We start from the raw sequence: 17,694 nt of genomic DNA, 5'->3' as shown, positions 1-17,694 counted from the left end.
CAGAGATTTCCCACAAGGATTAAACTTCTATTTTCACATTGGAAACTTGTATAAAAAAAGAGAGAGGATTATGCTTATCATGCAAACCAAAGAGAATTGATTGGATAAGGGGATTTGAAAATGCATTTTTTTTTTCAGAAAAATAATCAAGGTTTCCCGAATAACATCGTACGTTTTTGCGCTTATCCCGCTTCAATGTAATCCATGACGGATACAATGGCTATACATTCCAATAACAACAACAACAACAAGAAAAGAAGATGTAATGACATGTCCCTTTCGTTCAAATCTATACATTCATTGGTAATTGGAAATATATAAAAAAAGAAGAGGCTTATCAACTTGTTCGAAACCAGCATTGTAAACATGTTTGTGTTTTGTTTATTGCATAAAATGAAGTCATCAGTGAGTGTATCAAAACAACCATGAGCAGAGTAACTCCTAGGCACGTCATTGAGAATCTATCTTATCTGGACTATTTCTTGCTGAAAAATCTGAGATGCGTATTGATAGAGTCACTGTCATTTCTCTCTCTCAAGCTATGCACTATTCAAAAACCCATTGTGAATATGTCCCTGACAGAATATTCATACTCTTTCAAAAAGCACTCCTACACATATACGTATCTCTAATCATTCAATGGGAGTTTATTTTTTGACATGCTCAATACATAAATTGTCTAATTGGCCAATTATTCAAACTAATGTCATTTACAATTACTTTATTATTTACAGAACTTAGTTAGCACCAAGCATCTTCTTCAAGTGAGCAGTGGAGTAAGACTTGGGACGTTCAAGAGCGAAACCTAATGCACGGTCCCAGATCAATTGGGAAGTGACACCGAGAGCACGAGAAACACCAAAGAGAACAGTGTAGTAATCTTGTTCAGTGAGACCGTAGTATTGGAGAAGGACACCAGAGTGGGCATCAACATTGGGCCAAGGGTTCTTGGTCTTACCGTGTTCAGTAAGAACTCCGGGCTATAAAGAGTTAGTGTATCCTATTCACATCTACCTTTCTTTCAAAATGTACTTACAATGATGTGGTACAACTTGGAGACCAAACCGAAGAGAGGATCATCGGGCAAGTGCTTCAAGGCAAATTCACGTTGAGCAGTGTAACGAGGATCAGTCTTACGCAAGACAGCGTGACCGTAACCGGGAACAACTTGACCACCGTTAAGGGTGTCCCAGAGGTATTTCTTGATTTGTTCTTCGGAAGCATCAACACCAATGTTGTCCTTCAACTTCAAGGTCCAACGGAGGACTTCTTGGTTAGCCAAACCGTGGAGAGGACCAGCCAAACCGTTCAAACCGGCGGCGAAAGAGAGGTAAGGATCAGAGAGAGCGGAACCGACCAAGTGTGTACTAATATAATACATGAGACGTTATTTTCCCAAATATCCGTTATACTACTTACGTATGGGCAGAGACGTTACCACCTTCGTGATCAGAGTGGATGGTGAGGTAAAGACGCATCAATTCAACAAAGTCCTTGTTGCTCTCGAAACCCAAGAGCTTGGAGAAGTTGTAAGAGTAATCCTTGTCAGCTTCGATTTCAGGAAGCTTACCATCCTTGTAGACGTTACGGTAGATACGGGCAGCAACCTTGGGGAGCTTGGCAATCAAGTCCATGGTATCTTCGAAGGTAGGATCCCAGTATTGAGACTTGTGGATACCAGCAGAGTAAGCCTTGGCAAAGTGAGAATCGTGTTGGAGAGCGTTGATAGCAAGAGAGAATTGAGACATAGGATGGAGGGACTTGGGACAACGGTCAATGAGTTCTTCAACGAATTCAGGGATAGAAGAACGGGCAGCCCATTCAGCAGAAAGAGCCTTGACTTGTTCCTTGGTGGGGACTTCACCAGTGACGAGCAACCAGAAGAGAGATTCAGGAAGAGGTTCACCACCTTCTTCAGCACCAGGGAGGACCTTTTGGCAATCAGGAATGGTCAAACCACGGAAACGGATACCTTCTTCAGCATCGAGGACGGAACCTTCCCAAATAAGACCCTTGACGCCACGCATACCACCGTAGGCTTGGTCAACAGTAACTTCACCAAGGACCTTGGAACCGTAATCCTTTCTGAAAGCCTTGACTTCGGCTTGCTTTTCAGGAATGAGTTCAGCAACACGTTCCTTCAAAGACTATGATAGAATGGATTAATTCATATATGTACAACGCTCAAATCGATAAAAGATTTAAATTTACCTTAACCTTTGAAGAGTAAGCACGAGTGGCACCAACAGCAGCAGCAGGTGCGAAACGGAAAGAGGTTTGGCGAGTGGCAGCCTAACGGAAAATGATTAGACAATGTCAAAATGTGGCTTTATCAATATAAACCTTAAGAGAGGTGAATGCACGGAGAGCAGACATGTTTTATTCTAAAAAGAAAAAAAAAGAAAAAAAGAAAAAAATCACAAATTGAAACGCGACAAAGGGTTTATATAAAAACTGATTATATAAATTAAATACCCGGTCAATCCCATTTCTGTCTTTCAATGGATAATCATGCAGGGGGGGTGAACCCCGCTTATGGTACTCTTTGGATTTGCAGTTGTTTAAAGAAAAGCACAACATATTCTTTCAAAAAAGAAGTCACTCTTGTCATCGATAACTACTTTAAACAGCAATCATGATGTCACAGGAATCAAGCACAAGGTGATACAGAGGCTGGAAGTTTTCAAATGCCTAAAGGCTTATCCAGTTAGTGTAATTTTGTATCTCCCCCGCAAAATAAAAAAAAAGCGGGCTCCCCACTTATTTGTGTGACACTCGTGAATGATAAAAAGAAACATCAATAGTTCATTGCTCAACATTCAACATGCATTAGGCTTCTCATTCTTTGTATGAATATCTGACAAAAGGGATTTTCATCATCAATGTTTGTTTGATATATGTATATGAATAAGAAATTCATGTTCAGGAACAACTTTTTATTTCTGTTATCCCCAGCCTCTTTTTTTTCCCCCACATTTTTTTGTGTATTTCGTTTGGTCATCACGATTACTTTTTTCTCTCGCATTTTCATTTGATGATTAGTAAAGCATTCCTCTAAGACGTATTGATTAGACAACTTTAAAAAATAACTAAGAATAGTTAAAAAGTGATCATTCATCCTGTTGAGGTATTGTTGCTAAAAAAAAGAGAGTAGCAATCTGATAACAAACTGAGTGATAGTGTTTCAAAGTTCATGACTGGAAAATAAATTAAAGTCTATCGCTCTCATCTATCTAATTGGAGAAAATAATATAGCCGAGCGGGAATATAGGCATTAAATGCGGCTTTAAAAAAAATTTCCTTTTGATTTTGTTGCTGATATGATGTAGTTGTGCATCTGCCATATCAATCGTGCTTCTTTCTCTCTCTCTCTCTCTCTCTCTCTCTCTCTATACATATATATATATATATTGCTGATAGAGATCAGACATGGCCCTTCCTTAGTATAAGCCTCTTTTAAACAGTGTTCAATTGCTTGCATGTCTTAAAAAAGTATTTCATGACATATTGATGATATTTTGAGGGGAAGTAAAATCAAAAGAAAGATAGAAAGAAAAAAAGAGGATGTGTGAGAGTACATTGCTCTTTTTATATCGCCTTGATCTTCTTTTTTGTCAATTATACCTCTTTGTGTTTGAAACCCTACATTCAAGCTTTTATTGGCTGAAAAATACACTGTACAACTTCTACCATCAAAGCATTTCCCACATTGAATACAAAACAACACTCTTAAATACTTGCCAAAAGTGAAAACGAAAAGGACGAGAATGATCCACTTTGATATAGATTATATTATCCCTTATTTTCTATAGAGAGATCTGTACTGCCATGCTTTTAGCTCATGTTTCAAATAATGAAAGCTGCTAACTGATTTAGACTCTGCCTGCTTAGCTCGAATGATCTGCACAAGTTTTAGCTTTCGTTCAAACTTAAAGATAGTGATCAAGGTGACCATTTATTCATAAAATTAAGGAATACAATTAAATTAAAGGGAGAATGATAATAATACAATCTGAGATGATAGAATATGTCTTATATGGGCTTGTGGTCCGTCACGTAATTACTAGGTATCATACCTATTGTACCATTTGCTTTTTTGGCCTGCCACCAACTCCCTTTCTTTTCCTGAACATACAAGACTTCGCCTTTTGTGAACGATAATTCGTTTGGATCTTCTTTGTTTGCATGATCTAAGTGGTACAAGAATTAGAGAAACAGTGATTCAAAGTCCTGACTTACAGTTATGAATAGCAGTAACAGGTATAAGATACTCCAGATGAGGTGACAAGATGATTGTGCTTGGTTGCTGAGTGTCTTGAAGAGAAGACCTATTCAAATACATGGGAATCGCAACATGTTCAGGCGTGGGTGTAGCGGAATAAGAAGTTTGGGGAGGCATTGGATAGTTTGGTGTTCCTTTGATGTCCATGATGGAGTTATTGTCAAACATGAGTGTATCTTTCTGATACTGTCGAATGTTGTTTGTGTACATTCGACTATGATTAAGCTCACTAAATGACCGTAGAACAGCATCTTCTTGCTGTATACCAAACAAAAAGATCCAACTGAACTAGTTATTGTTAGTCGCTGTGTAAGTACAAAGTAACCTACTTGAGTCACCAACATAATAATATAGCCAGAAGCCGCTGCTGATAATGAAACTCTTCCTGCAAAAAGATAGGTTGCAATTTCATTTGTGTTATATGGAATACTGATGGCAATTAAACAGAGAATCTACTTGTCATGAGTACTTCTTTTTCTCAAGAACGCATTGAATCAATAACAACTCACGACAGGATAATAGATTCGAATTGAGTTTGTCCAAAATACAGCACATGATGAGCACACAACAAAGAGCTCGAAAATAATAATCCACCAAGAAAGTGACACAGTGAATGCATGCGAAGTGCACAGACCAATAAACGCAATGATCCAACCTGCCTAAGAGATAGGATAAACATATGTTACACATCAACAACTTGTTACTTACAATACCAACGGTACAGGTCAAAATAGTAAAAGGGCTATTTAAAGAATCTGTCATATTGAAGAAGAAAAGCGATTATGTTCAATTGCTATAGCTATTTATATCAGGAAAGAAAACTTTTAATGAAACAATTTAAGTTTCTGTGACAAAAAAAAAAAGAGGGTTGCAAATGAAATTATTATAATTCTTACAGTAACAATCACCATTTAGTTTGTTTGTGCGTCAAAAAGTAACAAAAAAAGGAAAAAAGAGGTGGCGGCAATCCTTCTGCCCCTGAAGGGAGGTCGCACATTCCTGGTTAATTTAAATTGTTAGTGATCCGAAGTTGCATAAATTTGTTAATATTGGCTTTTTCAATGCATTTATTAATTCAATACAGTCCTCTTTTTTTTTGACGAATGGAAGTAGTTTGGGTATAAATTTAACTGCAATATAAGTAATACATAAGCTGCAGAAAAAGGAGGAGGGGAGCGTTTGCCAGATATCAAATGAGATACCAGACTGAATTGTGATCTAATGTTTGTTTGTCTGCTTGTTTCGATTTTCACACAAATATTGTACCAATAGAAATAATCTCTGTATTCTCTTTACAATCAATTTTGTTTTGATTTGAGAATAGCATAACATGTCAAATTTTGCTTTTATTCTGTAACAAGTTTTATTATAGTCATTAAGTATTTGTTTGTATTGTCTTCAAAATAAGAATGATCTTCAAAATGAAATAGCTTTTATTTTGATAGCTTTAGAATCACATAGAATTTTATTCAGTATGCGCATTTCATTTTGAAATCAACTTGTGGTTAAAGCGTATCACTGTTTTCAATCAAATCATATGTAGTGTCTACTTTAGGCTCCATTCTACTTTTGACTTTTGTTTTTGATATTCAGGTTTTTATTTCATGTTTCTCATTAACTCAATCAATGCTCTTGTAGGTCGACCTAACACAAACATGTAAGTTATATAAGCTAACTAGATTTAGCACTTTACCACTCATGCCTTTGATATGATGACCTTCTGTAGCATGACATTCCATGACGCCAGCAATATCGATATGTGCCCAAGGAATGTCTGGATCCACGAATTCTTGTAAAAAGCCTGCTGCAGCACAAGATCCACCTGAACGACGTGATCCTACATTACTTATATCGGCAACCAGAGACTTTTTCATGTCCTTTGTATAGTGTGGATGAAGAGGCATACGCCAAAAGGGATCTGATACTGTTTGACCTGCTTTTTCCAATTGTTGCCAAAGTGTATCTGATTGTGTAAATACGCCTGCAAAGACTTGGCCTAAAGCTACATCCATTGCACCTGTGAGTGTGGCTAAATCAATGATATGTTGGGGTCGGAACTGAGAGGAAAGATAATGCAATGCATCTGCCTATATACTTTTGTGTTAACCAATGTCCCATACATGTATGTAGGTACCAAAATCAATCTGCCTTCAGCATCTGTATTCAAGACTTCAATGGATTTACCATTCATGGCTTTGACTACATCACCCGGTTTAGTTGCATTGCCTGAAGGCATGTTCTCACATAGGGGAATGATAGACACAATATTCACAGGTAATTTTAATTTAGATATACCGTACAACGCACCCGCCACTGTAGCAGCACCACCCATATCTCCCTTCATCAAAGCCATGTTGGCAGAAGGCTTCAGCGAAATACCTCCTGAATCAAATGTGATGCCTTTGCCTACCAGGCCAAATGGTTTTTCATGCTTGTCTCTGGCTCCATTATAATGAATCTCCAAGAATCTCAATGGTTCCTTACTAGATAACAATCCTTAATGCCAAGTATACTCATAGGCACATTACCTTCCTTTAGCAACAGATAAAAAGGCATTCATTTTCTGCTTTGATACCCATTCTTCATCATGGACTTTAACATCAATGTTTTCTAGCCCTGCTAATAAATAGGCCACTTCATCTGCAAACAGCTTAGGCGTCATTAAATTAGCAGGCGAAGTCATCAGCATACGAGCCACATTTTGTGAGGCACCACAGATCTGTCCTGTTTCCCATGCGGTTTGCAGAGTCGCATGATCCTCGACGAAATAAGGTTCAACCGTCTTTTCCTGAAGCTCCTTTTTCTGCTTTAATTTATCAAATGAAAACTGAGCCAAGACAGCGCCTTCTGCAGCACCTTGAACATCAACTGAAACATCGACGCCTGTATATAAAGCACCTTGCTTTTGAAGGGTTTGTACACCGATTGCTGTCTATCATAAAATTAATGTCAGCATGGATAAACGCAAAGAATAATGGATACTTGCAGCCAAGCGAACATGTTCTTGTTGCTCTTGCTTATTCAGGGGCGGTTTTTCACCAAGAGAGACAACAGCCACTTGTTGAACACCACCTATATTGTAGAATACGCGTGTATCACCACGCTTCTTAAACTGACTCAAGCCAAGTTGTCGTTGAATAAGCTCGGTTGTTTCTCGAGAAATAGAAGGTAGAGTCAATACAGGCTGTTTGGATGAATAAGCACCAAGCACAAGACTATCAAAACCTTGTTTGTTTGAAAAGAAACGACGTGTTGTTTTAGAAAGACAATGGCGTGTAGGCAACAACATGAAGAACTGAAAAAAAAAAGTATTGCCGGTTTACTTATAACACCCCATTTTAGGTGACGTTGACCAAGTTTGTGCCTTCTTTTTAGTGAATTTCTAAAATAATTAACAGAAATGCATTAAACTTAAAATAAACATTGAAATTCAAAGAAACACTCGAGAATCATTCAATTTTATTAAGCAGAAAAATATACCCAACAGTATTATTATTAAGAAGTACTTACCTCTACCTACAACCACTGTGATTCATGCCGTTGAAAACTGCAAGGAAGAGATCAAAGCCCCTGAAGCAGTTTTTGGTGTCAAATGGGTTTACAGAAGATGTACCATCAAATAATACGAAGGATTATGTCTGCCATAGATCTCGAGAAAAGCAAGTAAGAGCTGACACTGTGAAAGGTGGTGTCAGTGGCCAGACTAGAGATTCATAAAAAGCAGATTTTGATCTCTCTAGAAAATCGGCCGGATCTGATGAATAGCTGTATAATATACCTACTTTAGATATCTTGCATAGAAAGACCTCACAAAACTATGGCTCTATTGTAGCTCAACATATGCTGCAAATTACACTGTAGAATGAACAGCAATATCCAAGCCTCATATGTCAAATCCAGAGAAGAAGTAGATGTAATCATTGTTTTATTGAATCCATTAATCATCTTGTTGTCTATGCGTTGAAGTTGTGCCCCCCAGTATTCATTAGCACAAGAACATGATCTAGTAAATAATCATTTCTTCTACCGTGTTCATTCAAGACTAATGTTTTAGTAGTGCAACCAAGATGTTAATGCCGCATGTAACATAAGAAGCATTTTATGTGAATATATACGTTCAGGCTATGACATCAACAGTAGGCCACAACAGCTCTTAAGAGGTCAAGATGACCAAGGTGCCCAGAAAAGCGCCATCAGCAACACCTTCAGGTGCTTTGTCCTAGGTTCAAGAATAAGAGCCCTCTAAAGCCTATGTCATCTTTTTTTGTGACGTATTTTCGTAGAGCCTCAAATGCCCTGGTGTACACCAAATGGAAAATAAATCAAAGAGAGAAAGAGAATTTAACATAGTTTTTGAGAAAAAATTAGCATATCAAATAAAAAAGAAGAAAATAGCGTAGCTTTATAGCTCTCTTTTTCTGGTGCCTTGGATGCCATGGATCGTTATGAGGAATTTCGTGGTTATTGTTTGATTAAGAAAAATGCTCCTATTCACAAATATCAAGACATTCAAAACCACATTGAGAGTTGAGGTTATTAGTACGTGTACCTCCCTTTTTACTCGCCTGAGCTTAATACGATCGAGCAATTCTGTTCGGTTTACAAAAGAAAACTCAAGAGGGAGCAGCTTTTGGAAGAGAAGATATTCACCTCGAGAATTGCAGATGCTTGCAATAGAATCTTGGAAGGTGATTTTAAAGGCTTCTGCAGGTATTCTGCTGCTTTCAAGGCAGACCTATCTAATAAACTTGCTCACTTCGTGTATGCATGAGCATGCTAATTTTTTTCTCAAATACTATGCCAAATTTTCTTAAAAAATGTGCTAATCTTTTCTTCCAAAATGCGCGAATAATTTTTCCATTTGGTGTATCTCTTTCTCTTTCTTTCTTTCTTTGTTATTTATTCATATGTTGAGAAGTGCTTCTGCTATTCGATCAGCAGCACGTTTAGCTGCTTCTCGATCGAACCGTTTGACTCGTGTAAGCAGAGTATGCATCATCACACAGAGGCACTCATGTTTTCTTATTTTCTAGCGTGTCTATTCAACAGAAACTGAACACAAGCCAGGATCGATTGGCAAGAAGCTGTTATGGGTCAGTTTATTGACTGGTACTGCTTATTCTGGTGCCACTTATTTTGCTCTCAAGAATGAAGCATTTTATGACACTTACACCAACTACATTCCAGGTGGTGAAAAGATCTTGGATACTTTGGAAGACTGGGCATCCGATGCTCAATTCAAACAGTTTTATGACCAGTTGATCGAAGCAAAACAAAAGGCTTCTGCTCATACGGAACAAATCAGAAAATACGCTTCACAAACATCAGAAACAGCTCAAGATTGGTATGATTATATTTCCACGGCCATTGCTCAATGGACTGGTGAACAGGAAGCCCCTGTGGCTCCTGGCACAGGTCCTACACCTTCCAACACCAAACGCATGCGTATCAAAAAGGCTACTCAACAAGAATCTCTTTTTGCCAATGTGATCCATAGTGCAGATGCACAACCTGTCCCTACATTTGCCAAATCCAAAGAAGAAAGCTTGAATGAGTTTGCCAAGACTGTCCAAGGTCTTGTTGTCATGTTGAATGAAGCTGGATTGGCTGGTCATGCTAAACGTCTTGTTGATTTTGCTACTCGGGATATCGAGAGTTTAGACAAGGCCTTTTCTCTCATCAAGTCTGAAGAAATCAAAGCCAAAGAAGAATTGGAAGCATTGAACGCAGAATTGGAAAAACTCGAAATCAAGATGCAACACCATCGTGAACAAGTAGGTCAAAAGATCAAGGAAGCTCAAGACAAGGCCTCTGCTCGTGTCGAAAGCCGTGTAGGTCAAATTGAGGCCGCCTTGGCTGCTGATAAAGCTGAATTGGAACGCCAATTAGAAGCCATTCACACAAAGGAATTGACATCTCAACGCCAACACTACTTGACTGAATTGCAAAACGAATTAAAGGACAAGGCTGTTGAGATCCAAGCTGGTTATGTGGCTCAAGTCAAACAACAAGTCGAGACAGAACGCGGTGGTCGTTTGTCCAAGATTGAAGAGGTTGCTGAAAAGCAAGCTCAGTTGGAGAAATTGGTCTGTGCTGATGCTGAGTTATTGGATGATGTTCGTAAAGCCCATCAGTTGGTAGCTGCCATTGATGCCTTGAAACGTGCTGCCATGTCAGGTCAACAAACACGCTTTGAACTTGAACTTGAGGCATTAAAGCGATTGAGTGCAAAGACACCTTTTGCTAAGCTCGGTGAACGTCAATCCGATGAATTGATCCAATTGGTTGCTTCCAGTATTCAACACCAAGTGGCTCAACATGGTGTGACATCCCTTGCTGCTCTTTCAGAACGATTTGAGACTGTTGCACGCGAAGCTCGCCGTGCTTCCCTGATACCTGAACAAGATGCCTCCATGTTGTCTCATTTGCTCTCTATTATCCTCAGTAGTTTTATGTTTGCTAAGAAGGGACTTGTGCCTGGTGAAGATGTGGAAGCCAGATTAGCCCGTGCAGAGTATTATTTAAACACAGAAAAAGATTTAGAAAGTGCTGCTAGAGAAATGAACCAATTAACAGGATGGCCAAAGCGTTTATCTTTGGATTGGTTAGAAGCTGCTCGTCGTCATTTAGAAGTCAAACAAGCCTTGGATATCTTGAGATCACAAGCTTCTTTACTCAGTATGTTACAAGCCAACTAATAAAATGGGGTGTATTTAGTATACGTTTAAAAAACGTCATTTTCGTCTTTGTCCTTTTTTCTTCTTCCTTTAAACTATGTCTGAAGAAATTCCTGAAGTTCCTCTTGTACTTATCTCTAATCCTTACTTGGAAAAGAAGGCTGCTGTTGTTCGACAAAAGCCTATTCTTTGGGAGGTAAAAAAAAAACAACTCTGTAAATACATAAATTTGACGATAAAATAGGGTTATGAGCGCGCTAGTTTATTGAAACACGAACAAGTTGAGCTCATCAAAGCTATCGACAAAAAGTCTGCTTCCGTTGTTCAGAATGCTATGAATGAAAAAGGACAAACGTATGCTTCTCTTATCATGTATTTGTTACAAAACTTGTCTCGACCTGACACTGTTCAATATGTTTGCTTAATGACAGACGATATCTTTATAGGTAACCTATCAACAAAAAGGAAACACATACTGAATACAGCATAGCTCATGAAGACAATACACGCTATTTCCATGAAACTGCTAAAGAAGACCCTTCATTTCCTTTTGGTCCTTTTATCAAAATTCTCGAGACAGATGATGATTTCATGGCATTAGAAGCATCTAAAGTATTGACTATGCTTGCTTGGTAAAGTCTGCCCCCCCTTTTTTGTGACAAAAAAATATACTGAACATTTTATAGTTCCGCTCCATCACCCTCTAACGTGGATCTTTCAGCTTTGTTTCGTTGGATTACCAACAAACTGTCTGGTTCAAACAGTGATGTTGTTCATTTGGTGATTCAAGAATTAGAGTCTATATTACGTGTCAATACTTATCGTTTGGCTGTTTGGCATACACAAAATGCTGTTAAAGAGTATGTTTAGTTGCATACACAAGCCATTGATCCCTTTTGTTAGGTTGACGCATCGTTTGTTCTTAAACAAGACAGCATCTACACCTCAAATCCAATATCAAATCATCTTTTGTCTATGGTTGCTTACTTTTGAACCAGAAATCGCAGCCAATATCAATGAGTAAGTGTGTGTATATGTGTGTATGGATTTCAAGCTAATGTTTTATAGAAAATACGATATTATTCCCTTGTTAGTTGAGATTGCCAAGTCTGCTATTAAAGAAAAAGTGATTCGTGTGTCTGTAGCTACATTAAGAGTAAGCTTACTGTGTATATATATACTATGATATCTAACCAATAGTCTGTAATTAGAACCTTGTTGAAAAGGCTCCTGCTCAAAACTTGGCTGCTATGCTAGTTACCAAGTTATTGCCATTTACTGAAAACTTGAGTACTCGTAAATGGTCAGATACTGATATTTTGGATGACATTAACTTTATCAAGGAGAGATTGCAAGAAAACTTTCAGAGTCTTACGTAAGTCATAGGATACCCATGACCACTGTATCTAAAAGAAAAGGGGAATTGCTTTAGCACATTTGAACAATATGCTTCTGAAGTCGAGACTGGTAAATTGGAATGGTCTCCTCCTCATAAATCCGAAGTTTTTTGGAAAGAAAATGCACAGAAATTGGAAGACAATAACTATCAATTACTTAAGGCACTCGCTCGTCTTTTGAGTACATCAAGCAATCCTTTAGTCTTGGCTATAGCTGCTAGCGACATTGGTTATTATGTCAAACATGCTACCAAAACAGGCAGAAAGTAAGTCTATCTAAGATGTCTGTAGAAATGCTTATTTCTCTATAGTATGCTGCAAGAAATCGGAGCTAAGCAACGTATCATGGAACTGATGACACATGAAGATCAAGAAGTCAGATACCAAGCCCTTTTGGCTGTTCAAAAATATATGCATCAAGCATGGTAGTCATGTATTTATGTATATGATCAAGACAACATTTTTCTGTAAATCTTTTTACTATCATTGACCCATTTCTCCTTCTTTTTGTCTAATGTTGATTTTAATGCATTGAGTTCAGGGTTACTTGGCTTTAACTGGAAAGAATAAACGATATGTGTGTGTTTTTATTTTTTTGCTTACCTGTAATCCCAAATTGACAAAAGTCAATCCTTGATCATATTCTCCCTTTCCCAGATAAGCTGTGGCTATACGATAATGTGCCTTGACATTGGTTGGATCACGATTCAAGGATTCTATACAGACTTCAATAGCAAAGTCATAATTCTTTAGTTTTAAATAACAAGCACCAATATTGAGATTGATGGCAGCAATCAAAATACGGCATTCTTCAGCTTCTTCAGGCTCACAGTTCCAAAGATCCTTAATATAATCTCTTGCTTTTCTATAGGCAGTCAAGGCTTCATTCACAGCGCCTTGCTTAAACAAATCATTTCCTTCTAACTTTTTCTTTTCTGCAGATCGAATACGTTCTGCTGCTGATCCAGCAACCTATTTCAGTAAGCATACTGCTGATTTCCATATATTTTTGTTACCTCCCAGAAACCTAACAATTCTACATGAAATTTCAATTTGGCTTTAGGTGGCACAATATATGTTCTTCCCTCATCACCATAACCTAATCATAAGTAAGTTATGCCAAAAAAAAAAAAAAAAAAAAAAAAAAAAAAAAAAACGCGTCCAAATGTTTACCATAATCACTTGTACATATAATCTCAGCTTTCTCCCCTACTTTCATTGTAGGTATAACCAACTCCCAAGCTTTTACTACTTTGCCTAACAAATGCGTCAATATGGACAACTCTAGACATGACAATGTTACCTGAATTCAGATTGAAATTGAACTCGGCTTTTCTTTCACGTGAGGAATCAAACAGAGTATTTGTATCATAAAGAATAGATTCGTAATGAACTATGGAATCATAAGACGCATATCCTTTTTATTATCAAAAGTATGTCTTACCACTGACAGTATTGTTTTTTTCTGGTTTCTTCCCCGGACCTTCTCTTAAAATTCGTTTTGTCACTTGTCCATCTTTTGTGATGTTGATTACATTGTCGTCTGAGTTGTCATTGACCATATTGTATTACGTGTTTTTGAAAAAAAAAAAAACGAAAAGAAAAAAAGAAGAAATCGCATTTTAAATCTATCAAAGTGCTCCTGTCTTTTTTTCTTCTTCTTTAAACAACATAAACTTGGCTTCAATTGTATGTTTGACAGAGTACAATCAAACATAATATTTTATTGTTGTTGTTCATAACATCTAGCTTGGTTAACATAGACACTCCTATCTCTTTTATCGCATAGAGAAGCCATTATATCATAAAACCAGGATATTGATTGGATGGAATTGATCTTTTAACAACAAAATACATGTTACAATCCCCATTTAGAAGTATTTTACTAGTGAACAATAGGATTTTGAGCTAATATATATACATTTATAAACTCCTTTTATTATTACAATGACAAAGAATGGTGGTTTACTGGCAACTTGCAAGTAGAATCATGCTCATCTAGTTGTTATAGTGTGTACATAGCAACCTCAAAGCAGCATGGAGATCTTTGACACTCCGATAGTACAGCTTTAGAACAGCTTTAAACGTGTTTACTATTCGATACCTGCTCAAAAAGAGCTTCTTTCTAGCTAATAACAATACTAAATAAACTTTGAATGCAATGCTCAGATTGATCTGACATTTTCATCTTTAAGACTTTTAAAAACACACTCTAGAGACACGTGTCTGAGATTGAAACATAGGCAATTCAGTTCCTCTTTCCAGCGCATGAAAAATCGAGCTATATACCATGCAGAACCAATTATTCCATTATCTCTCTGTTCTTCACAGCACTCGCTATCAAATTAAGCGTATAGCTGCTGAAAATGACACTTCATATTGAGAGGTCTTTTCTCGCAATAGCTGCTCTTCTTTCCTTTTATATTTTTCTACTTTCTTACTATCGTACCAATTTTGTTTTTATATTTTCTTACAATAAATAATTGTCGAACACCTCTTTTAGTGGGTCCCTCCCAAGACCACTAATACGTGCGGCAGATAAAGTCATTAAAAAATCGAGCTATTGCTGAGAACTGCATAAAGACGCAGTTATTTGGTTTTGGTGCAATAACAAAAGCTGTAGGTTTGTAATTTCTGAGCCTGTTACTGTAAAGAACACAGCAACTTTACTGACAAAGTATTGGCCAAATAGACAAAAATGTGTATGAGGCTTTTCGATCATATCATGCCATTTTTATAGTACAATTATTGATTAAACACATTTATCAAAAACTAGATCTTTTGACGTACATTTTGAGTATTTAAGCTTGCCAATAGCTCCATTTTTCGTCTTGTAGCGTCAAAAAGAAGATCCAAAGTTGTCAAACAAACTTTTCTCATGAGTAATACCCTTTAGTTGAATGGTCATTTTGACCATTTTTTACAAGTCGCTTTTTTTTTATGTCCAAATCAATTCTAAAGGTACCATAGATGTTAGTAAACACTTTTTTATAGGCATTGGAAGTCTCTATGTGAGTATAAATGGGCTTTATGCAACCTTTGTGCAGCTATACGACTCTTTGTATTTCTCTGATTTTTGGATAAATAAAAATGTACCATTATTTTAAGCCATATAATAAGAGGAATTACAATTCTTTAGACAGCAAATGTACAATAAATTAAAAAAAATGATGCTTTTTTTGCATGTTTTAATGGAATTAATAATGCCCTAATCTGAAGAAATCGTATGATTTAAAGCAGTATATAGCTTTCAAGAAATGAAAAAGATTAGCCGAAAGAATAGTTCAAAAGGCATCAACACAACAAAAAGGGACGCTTTTATTGAAGCCTGAAAATATGGAATGATGAATTAGTTCCTAAGACAAGTTGCTATTGGTTTCATTAAATCACCCAGAAAACTTTGTGTCTTTTGAACTGGATCTATACTATTGACATAATCTTTGAAACAAAGATAGGATCGCATCTATTCAAAGAGCAAGAGAAGATGTAAGATTGTCTGCTATACATAATGACATGTACTGTTTTTTTTTGTTACACATTTTTAATCTGATGTTGCAAGTAGCAGTTTCAATCATATCAATGCAACTGTTTTACTCATGGTTACAACAATTGATCAGAGATCCTTATTATCTGTATTCAATGATAAGGTTTGGTCCTAATTGACCATATCACTAAATCCAGGTACAACTGCATGTCATGATCTGACAACATTTCACTGTCATTTCTCCTTATCAAGCAGCACTTTCCCTTTAATTTAAAGTATGTGATAGGCAACAAAATGAATTTAGGTCATGCATAGGGAGGATACAATACTTGTTTCGGTAAGTAACCATTACTCCTGTAAAATAAAGAAAAAGAGAGAGAAAGAGTATTGTATAATTGGCGTTTACAGCCCCATAAAATATATAGTCAACCTGTAAAGTTGTTTGGTTTTTTTTCTTTATTGATTAGTTAAAATTAAATAGGAATGTCAAAAATGGCGAGAGACATGTGTGTATATAGACTGCTCAAGTATATTCTGGATAATAATACAGCCTTTTTTTTTAGGAAGCAAACAAAGAAAAAAAATCAGCGACGTGTTACAAGATCATCAGCATCATAGTCTTCTTCATCTTCTTCATTTTCATCTTCTTCATCGTCTTCGCTACTTCCTGCTGGTGGTGGTGGTGGTGGTGCTTGTGCAGCTGGCGCAGGGGCCACTTGCTGAACTTGTGGAACAACAGGCTGAGCAACTTGGGGCTGAAGATACGGTTGAGGTTGTGTGTATTGAGGTTGAGTAGCGGCAGCCTGATTAGCTAGAATCTGGGGTATAACGATAGGTGGTATTAACGTAGATGGTGTATCTCGGCGAACTTTAGCACGCGTAAGGTAAGATCTTCTGGCTATTTTTGCATCAAAAGTACTCGCTTCATCTACCTTTGGACGTCCACTAAACGCATTTGATTTCTCGATCTGTGAAAGAACGGTACTGGTGATTGCAGCTGTATTTTGGGCAGTGTTTCCTGTGAGACTGCTAATGCCAGAACCAGAATTTGATGTACCTGTTTGCCCGGTAGATTTGCCTTGAAGGCCGTTATTGACACCAGAGAGGGCACCATCACTTAATCCAGTTGTCTGTACCACTGAAATAGCACCGTCTAGAGTATCTCCAAAACCATCAGCCAAAGTGTTGGAACTGAACATTACGAGAAGAGTAGCAATCAAGCCAAGAGAAAATTGGTCACAGCGCATTTTAAAGAGTTAAAAAGAAAAGCAAAGAGAAAAAGAGACGATAGCTTTCAGCTTTGTTTAAATATATATAAGTTGACAACAATCGAAATTTCCATTCTTATCTTTTTGTAAGAAAAAAAAAAGATAGTGCAAACCAAAGGGAGAGATGATAAGGGTGACTTGCAGATTCTATATTGCTAAATGATCCTTCTTTTTCTTTCAATTCTTTTAGCAGTAAAGACTCGCCCTGTTTTCTTTTTTTTAGTCCTTAAATGGAATAAGGGATGCGGTACTTTGATGAAGCAATAAAGTCCTCCTTAAGGTTGTATAATGCACATGCATTTAAAAGAGGAGTCTCGAAAAAAAAAAGGACGAAAACAAACAGTTTCTATAAGTTAAAGATATATATATATATGTATCTATTTGTTTATGTTCAAGCAAACTGCATGCATCTCTTAATTTCCTTGTTCTCTCTACTATGATATAAAGAGAAAAAAAGGTATTGATCTGCTTTGCATATATGCCGTGTATTCAATGCAATCTTGGTAGCACATTATGTTTGTGTTACAAACAGTGATCTCACTCGACAACTTTGTTGTTATATGCGCATATAAGCATTATCTGGAGA

The 17,694-nt window shown here is 37.1% G+C and overlaps 8 protein-coding genes across 8 annotated transcripts; 2 read left to right on the top strand and 6 right to left on the bottom strand.

Moving 5' to 3' along the window:
• Positions 1 to 108: 108 nt before the first annotated feature.
• B0P05DRAFT_548222 (uncharacterized protein) lies at positions 109 to 621 on the bottom strand. Its single transcript, XM_051579003.1, has 2 exons — positions 357 to 621; positions 109 to 303 (listed from the first exon to the last, which is right to left on the bottom strand). Exons 1-2 carry the CDS (start codon positions 452 to 454, stop codon positions 183 to 185), a joined length of 219 nt encoding a protein of 72 aa, XP_051433414.1. The 5' UTR covers positions 455 to 621; the 3' UTR covers positions 109 to 182.
• A 1-nt stretch (position 622) lies between these two features.
• B0P05DRAFT_548220 (citrate synthase) lies at positions 623 to 2,437 on the bottom strand. The gene is made up of 5 exons (XM_051579002.1): positions 2,344 to 2,437; positions 2,212 to 2,292; positions 1,420 to 2,147; positions 1,037 to 1,367; positions 623 to 980 (listed from the first exon to the last, which is right to left on the bottom strand). Exons 1-5 carry the CDS (start codon positions 2,374 to 2,376, stop codon positions 738 to 740), a joined length of 1,416 nt encoding a protein of 471 aa, XP_051433413.1. The 5' UTR covers positions 2,377 to 2,437; the 3' UTR covers positions 623 to 737.
• A 1,595-nt stretch (positions 2,438 to 4,032) lies between these two features.
• B0P05DRAFT_580186 (uncharacterized protein) lies at positions 4,033 to 4,626 on the bottom strand (the record flags this gene model as incomplete). Its single annotated transcript, XM_051581994.1, has 3 exons — positions 4,033 to 4,190; positions 4,240 to 4,570; positions 4,612 to 4,626. The coding sequence occupies 3 exons, from the start codon at positions 4,624 to 4,626 to the stop codon at positions 4,033 to 4,035; spliced, it is 504 nt and encodes a 167-aa protein (XP_051433412.1).
• Positions 4,627 to 5,655: 1,029 nt separating this feature from the next.
• On the bottom strand, positions 5,656 to 7,684 carry B0P05DRAFT_548205 (cytosol aminopeptidase family, catalytic domain-containing protein). The gene is made up of 5 exons (XM_051579001.1): positions 7,269 to 7,684; positions 6,811 to 7,214; positions 6,417 to 6,765; positions 5,976 to 6,369; positions 5,656 to 5,926 (listed from the first exon to the last, which is right to left on the bottom strand). The coding sequence occupies exons 1-5, from the start codon at positions 7,569 to 7,571 to the stop codon at positions 5,880 to 5,882; spliced, it is 1,497 nt and encodes a 498-aa protein (XP_051433411.1). The 5' UTR covers positions 7,572 to 7,684; the 3' UTR covers positions 5,656 to 5,879.
• Positions 7,685 to 9,167: 1,483 nt separating this feature from the next.
• B0P05DRAFT_548200 (mitochondrial inner membrane protein Mitofilin) lies at positions 9,168 to 11,019 on the top strand. The gene is made up of 2 exons (XM_051579000.1): positions 9,168 to 9,261; positions 9,316 to 11,019. The coding sequence occupies exons 1-2, from the start codon at positions 9,190 to 9,192 to the stop codon at positions 10,978 to 10,980; spliced, it is 1,737 nt and encodes a 578-aa protein (XP_051433410.1). The 5' UTR covers positions 9,168 to 9,189; the 3' UTR covers positions 10,981 to 11,019.
• Positions 11,020 to 11,056: 37 nt separating this feature from the next.
• On the top strand, positions 11,057 to 12,785 carry B0P05DRAFT_473164 (ATPase V1 complex subunit H; the record flags this gene model as incomplete). The annotated part of the gene is made up of 9 exons (XM_051574721.1): positions 11,057 to 11,155; positions 11,204 to 11,405; positions 11,450 to 11,591; positions 11,646 to 11,819; positions 11,863 to 11,979; positions 12,028 to 12,115; positions 12,171 to 12,334; positions 12,392 to 12,622; positions 12,668 to 12,785. The coding sequence occupies 9 exons, from the start codon at positions 11,057 to 11,059 to the stop codon at positions 12,783 to 12,785; spliced, it is 1,335 nt and encodes a 444-aa protein (XP_051433409.1).
• Positions 12,786 to 12,899: 114 nt separating this feature from the next.
• Positions 12,900 to 13,918, bottom strand: B0P05DRAFT_473290 (uncharacterized protein; the record flags this gene model as incomplete). Its single annotated transcript, XM_051574730.1, has 5 exons — positions 12,900 to 13,328; positions 13,373 to 13,455; positions 13,530 to 13,613; positions 13,660 to 13,749; positions 13,801 to 13,918. 5 exons carry the CDS (start codon positions 13,916 to 13,918, stop codon positions 12,900 to 12,902), a joined length of 804 nt encoding a protein of 267 aa, XP_051433408.1.
• Positions 13,919 to 16,260: 2,342 nt separating this feature from the next.
• B0P05DRAFT_548190 (uncharacterized protein) lies at positions 16,261 to 17,181 on the bottom strand. The gene has a single exon (XM_051578999.1). It carries the CDS (start codon positions 17,085 to 17,087, stop codon positions 16,425 to 16,427), a length of 663 nt encoding a protein of 220 aa, XP_051433407.1. The 5' UTR covers positions 17,088 to 17,181; the 3' UTR covers positions 16,261 to 16,424.
• Between the last annotated feature and the right edge of the window lie 513 nt (positions 17,182 to 17,694).

Source organism: Gilbertella persicaria, assembly GCF_025201335.1.
Source record: "Gilbertella persicaria strain CBS 190.32 chromosome Unknown B0P05scaffold_28, whole genome shotgun sequence".
In the NCBI taxonomy this organism is placed as follows: domain Eukaryota; kingdom Fungi; phylum Mucoromycota; class Mucoromycetes; order Mucorales; family Choanephoraceae; genus Gilbertella; species Gilbertella persicaria.
Note: the sequence above shows the minus strand (reverse complement) of the source record. Positions and strands in the feature narration are given on the sequence as shown.

What these genes read in the sequence shown, in the direction of transcription:
- B0P05DRAFT_548220 (XM_051579002.1), bottom strand. Translation starts at nt 2,376, where the DNA reads ATGTCTGCTCTCCGTGCATTCACCTCTCTTAAG. An exon ending in CTTACTCTTCAAAGGTTAAG is followed by an intron (nt 2,148 to 2,211) that starts GTAAATTTAAAT and finishes ATTCTATCATAG; the next exon opens with TCTTTGAAGGAACGTGTTGC. An exon ending in GGTAACGTCTCTGCCCATAC is followed by an intron (nt 1,368 to 1,419) that starts GTAAGTAGTATA and finishes GTATTATATTAG; the next exon opens with TACACACTTGGTCGGTTCCG.
- B0P05DRAFT_548200 (XM_051579000.1), top strand. Translation starts at nt 9,190, where the DNA reads ATGTTGAGAAGTGCTTCTGCTATTCGATCAGCAGCACGTTTAGCTGCT. An exon ending in GATCGAACCGTTTGACTCGT is followed by an intron (nt 9,262 to 9,315) that starts GTAAGCAGAGTA and finishes CTTATTTTCTAG; the next exon opens with CGTGTCTATTCAACAGAAAC.
- B0P05DRAFT_548205 (XM_051579001.1), bottom strand. Translation starts at nt 7,571, where the DNA reads ATGTTGTTGCCTACACGCCATTGTCTTTCTAAAACAACACGTCGTTTC. An exon ending in AAGAACATGTTCGCTTGGCT is followed by an intron (nt 7,215 to 7,268) that starts GCAAGTATCCAT and finishes ATTTTATGATAG; the next exon opens with ACAGCAATCGGTGTACAAAC. An exon ending in CTGAAGGCAGATTGATTTTG is followed by an intron (nt 6,370 to 6,416) that starts GTACCTACATAC and finishes AAAAGTATATAG; the next exon opens with GCAGATGCATTGCATTATCT.
- B0P05DRAFT_548190 (XM_051578999.1), bottom strand. Translation starts at nt 17,087, where the DNA reads ATGCGCTGTGACCAATTTTCTCTTGGCTTGATTGCTACTCTTCTCGTA.
- B0P05DRAFT_548222 (XM_051579003.1), bottom strand. Translation starts at nt 454, where the DNA reads ATGACGTGCCTAGGAGTTACTCTGCTCATGGTTGTTTTGATACACTCA. An exon ending in ACACAAACATGTTTACAATG is followed by an intron (nt 304 to 356) that starts CTGGTTTCGAAC and finishes ATTTCCAATTAC; the next exon opens with CAATGAATGTATAGATTTGA.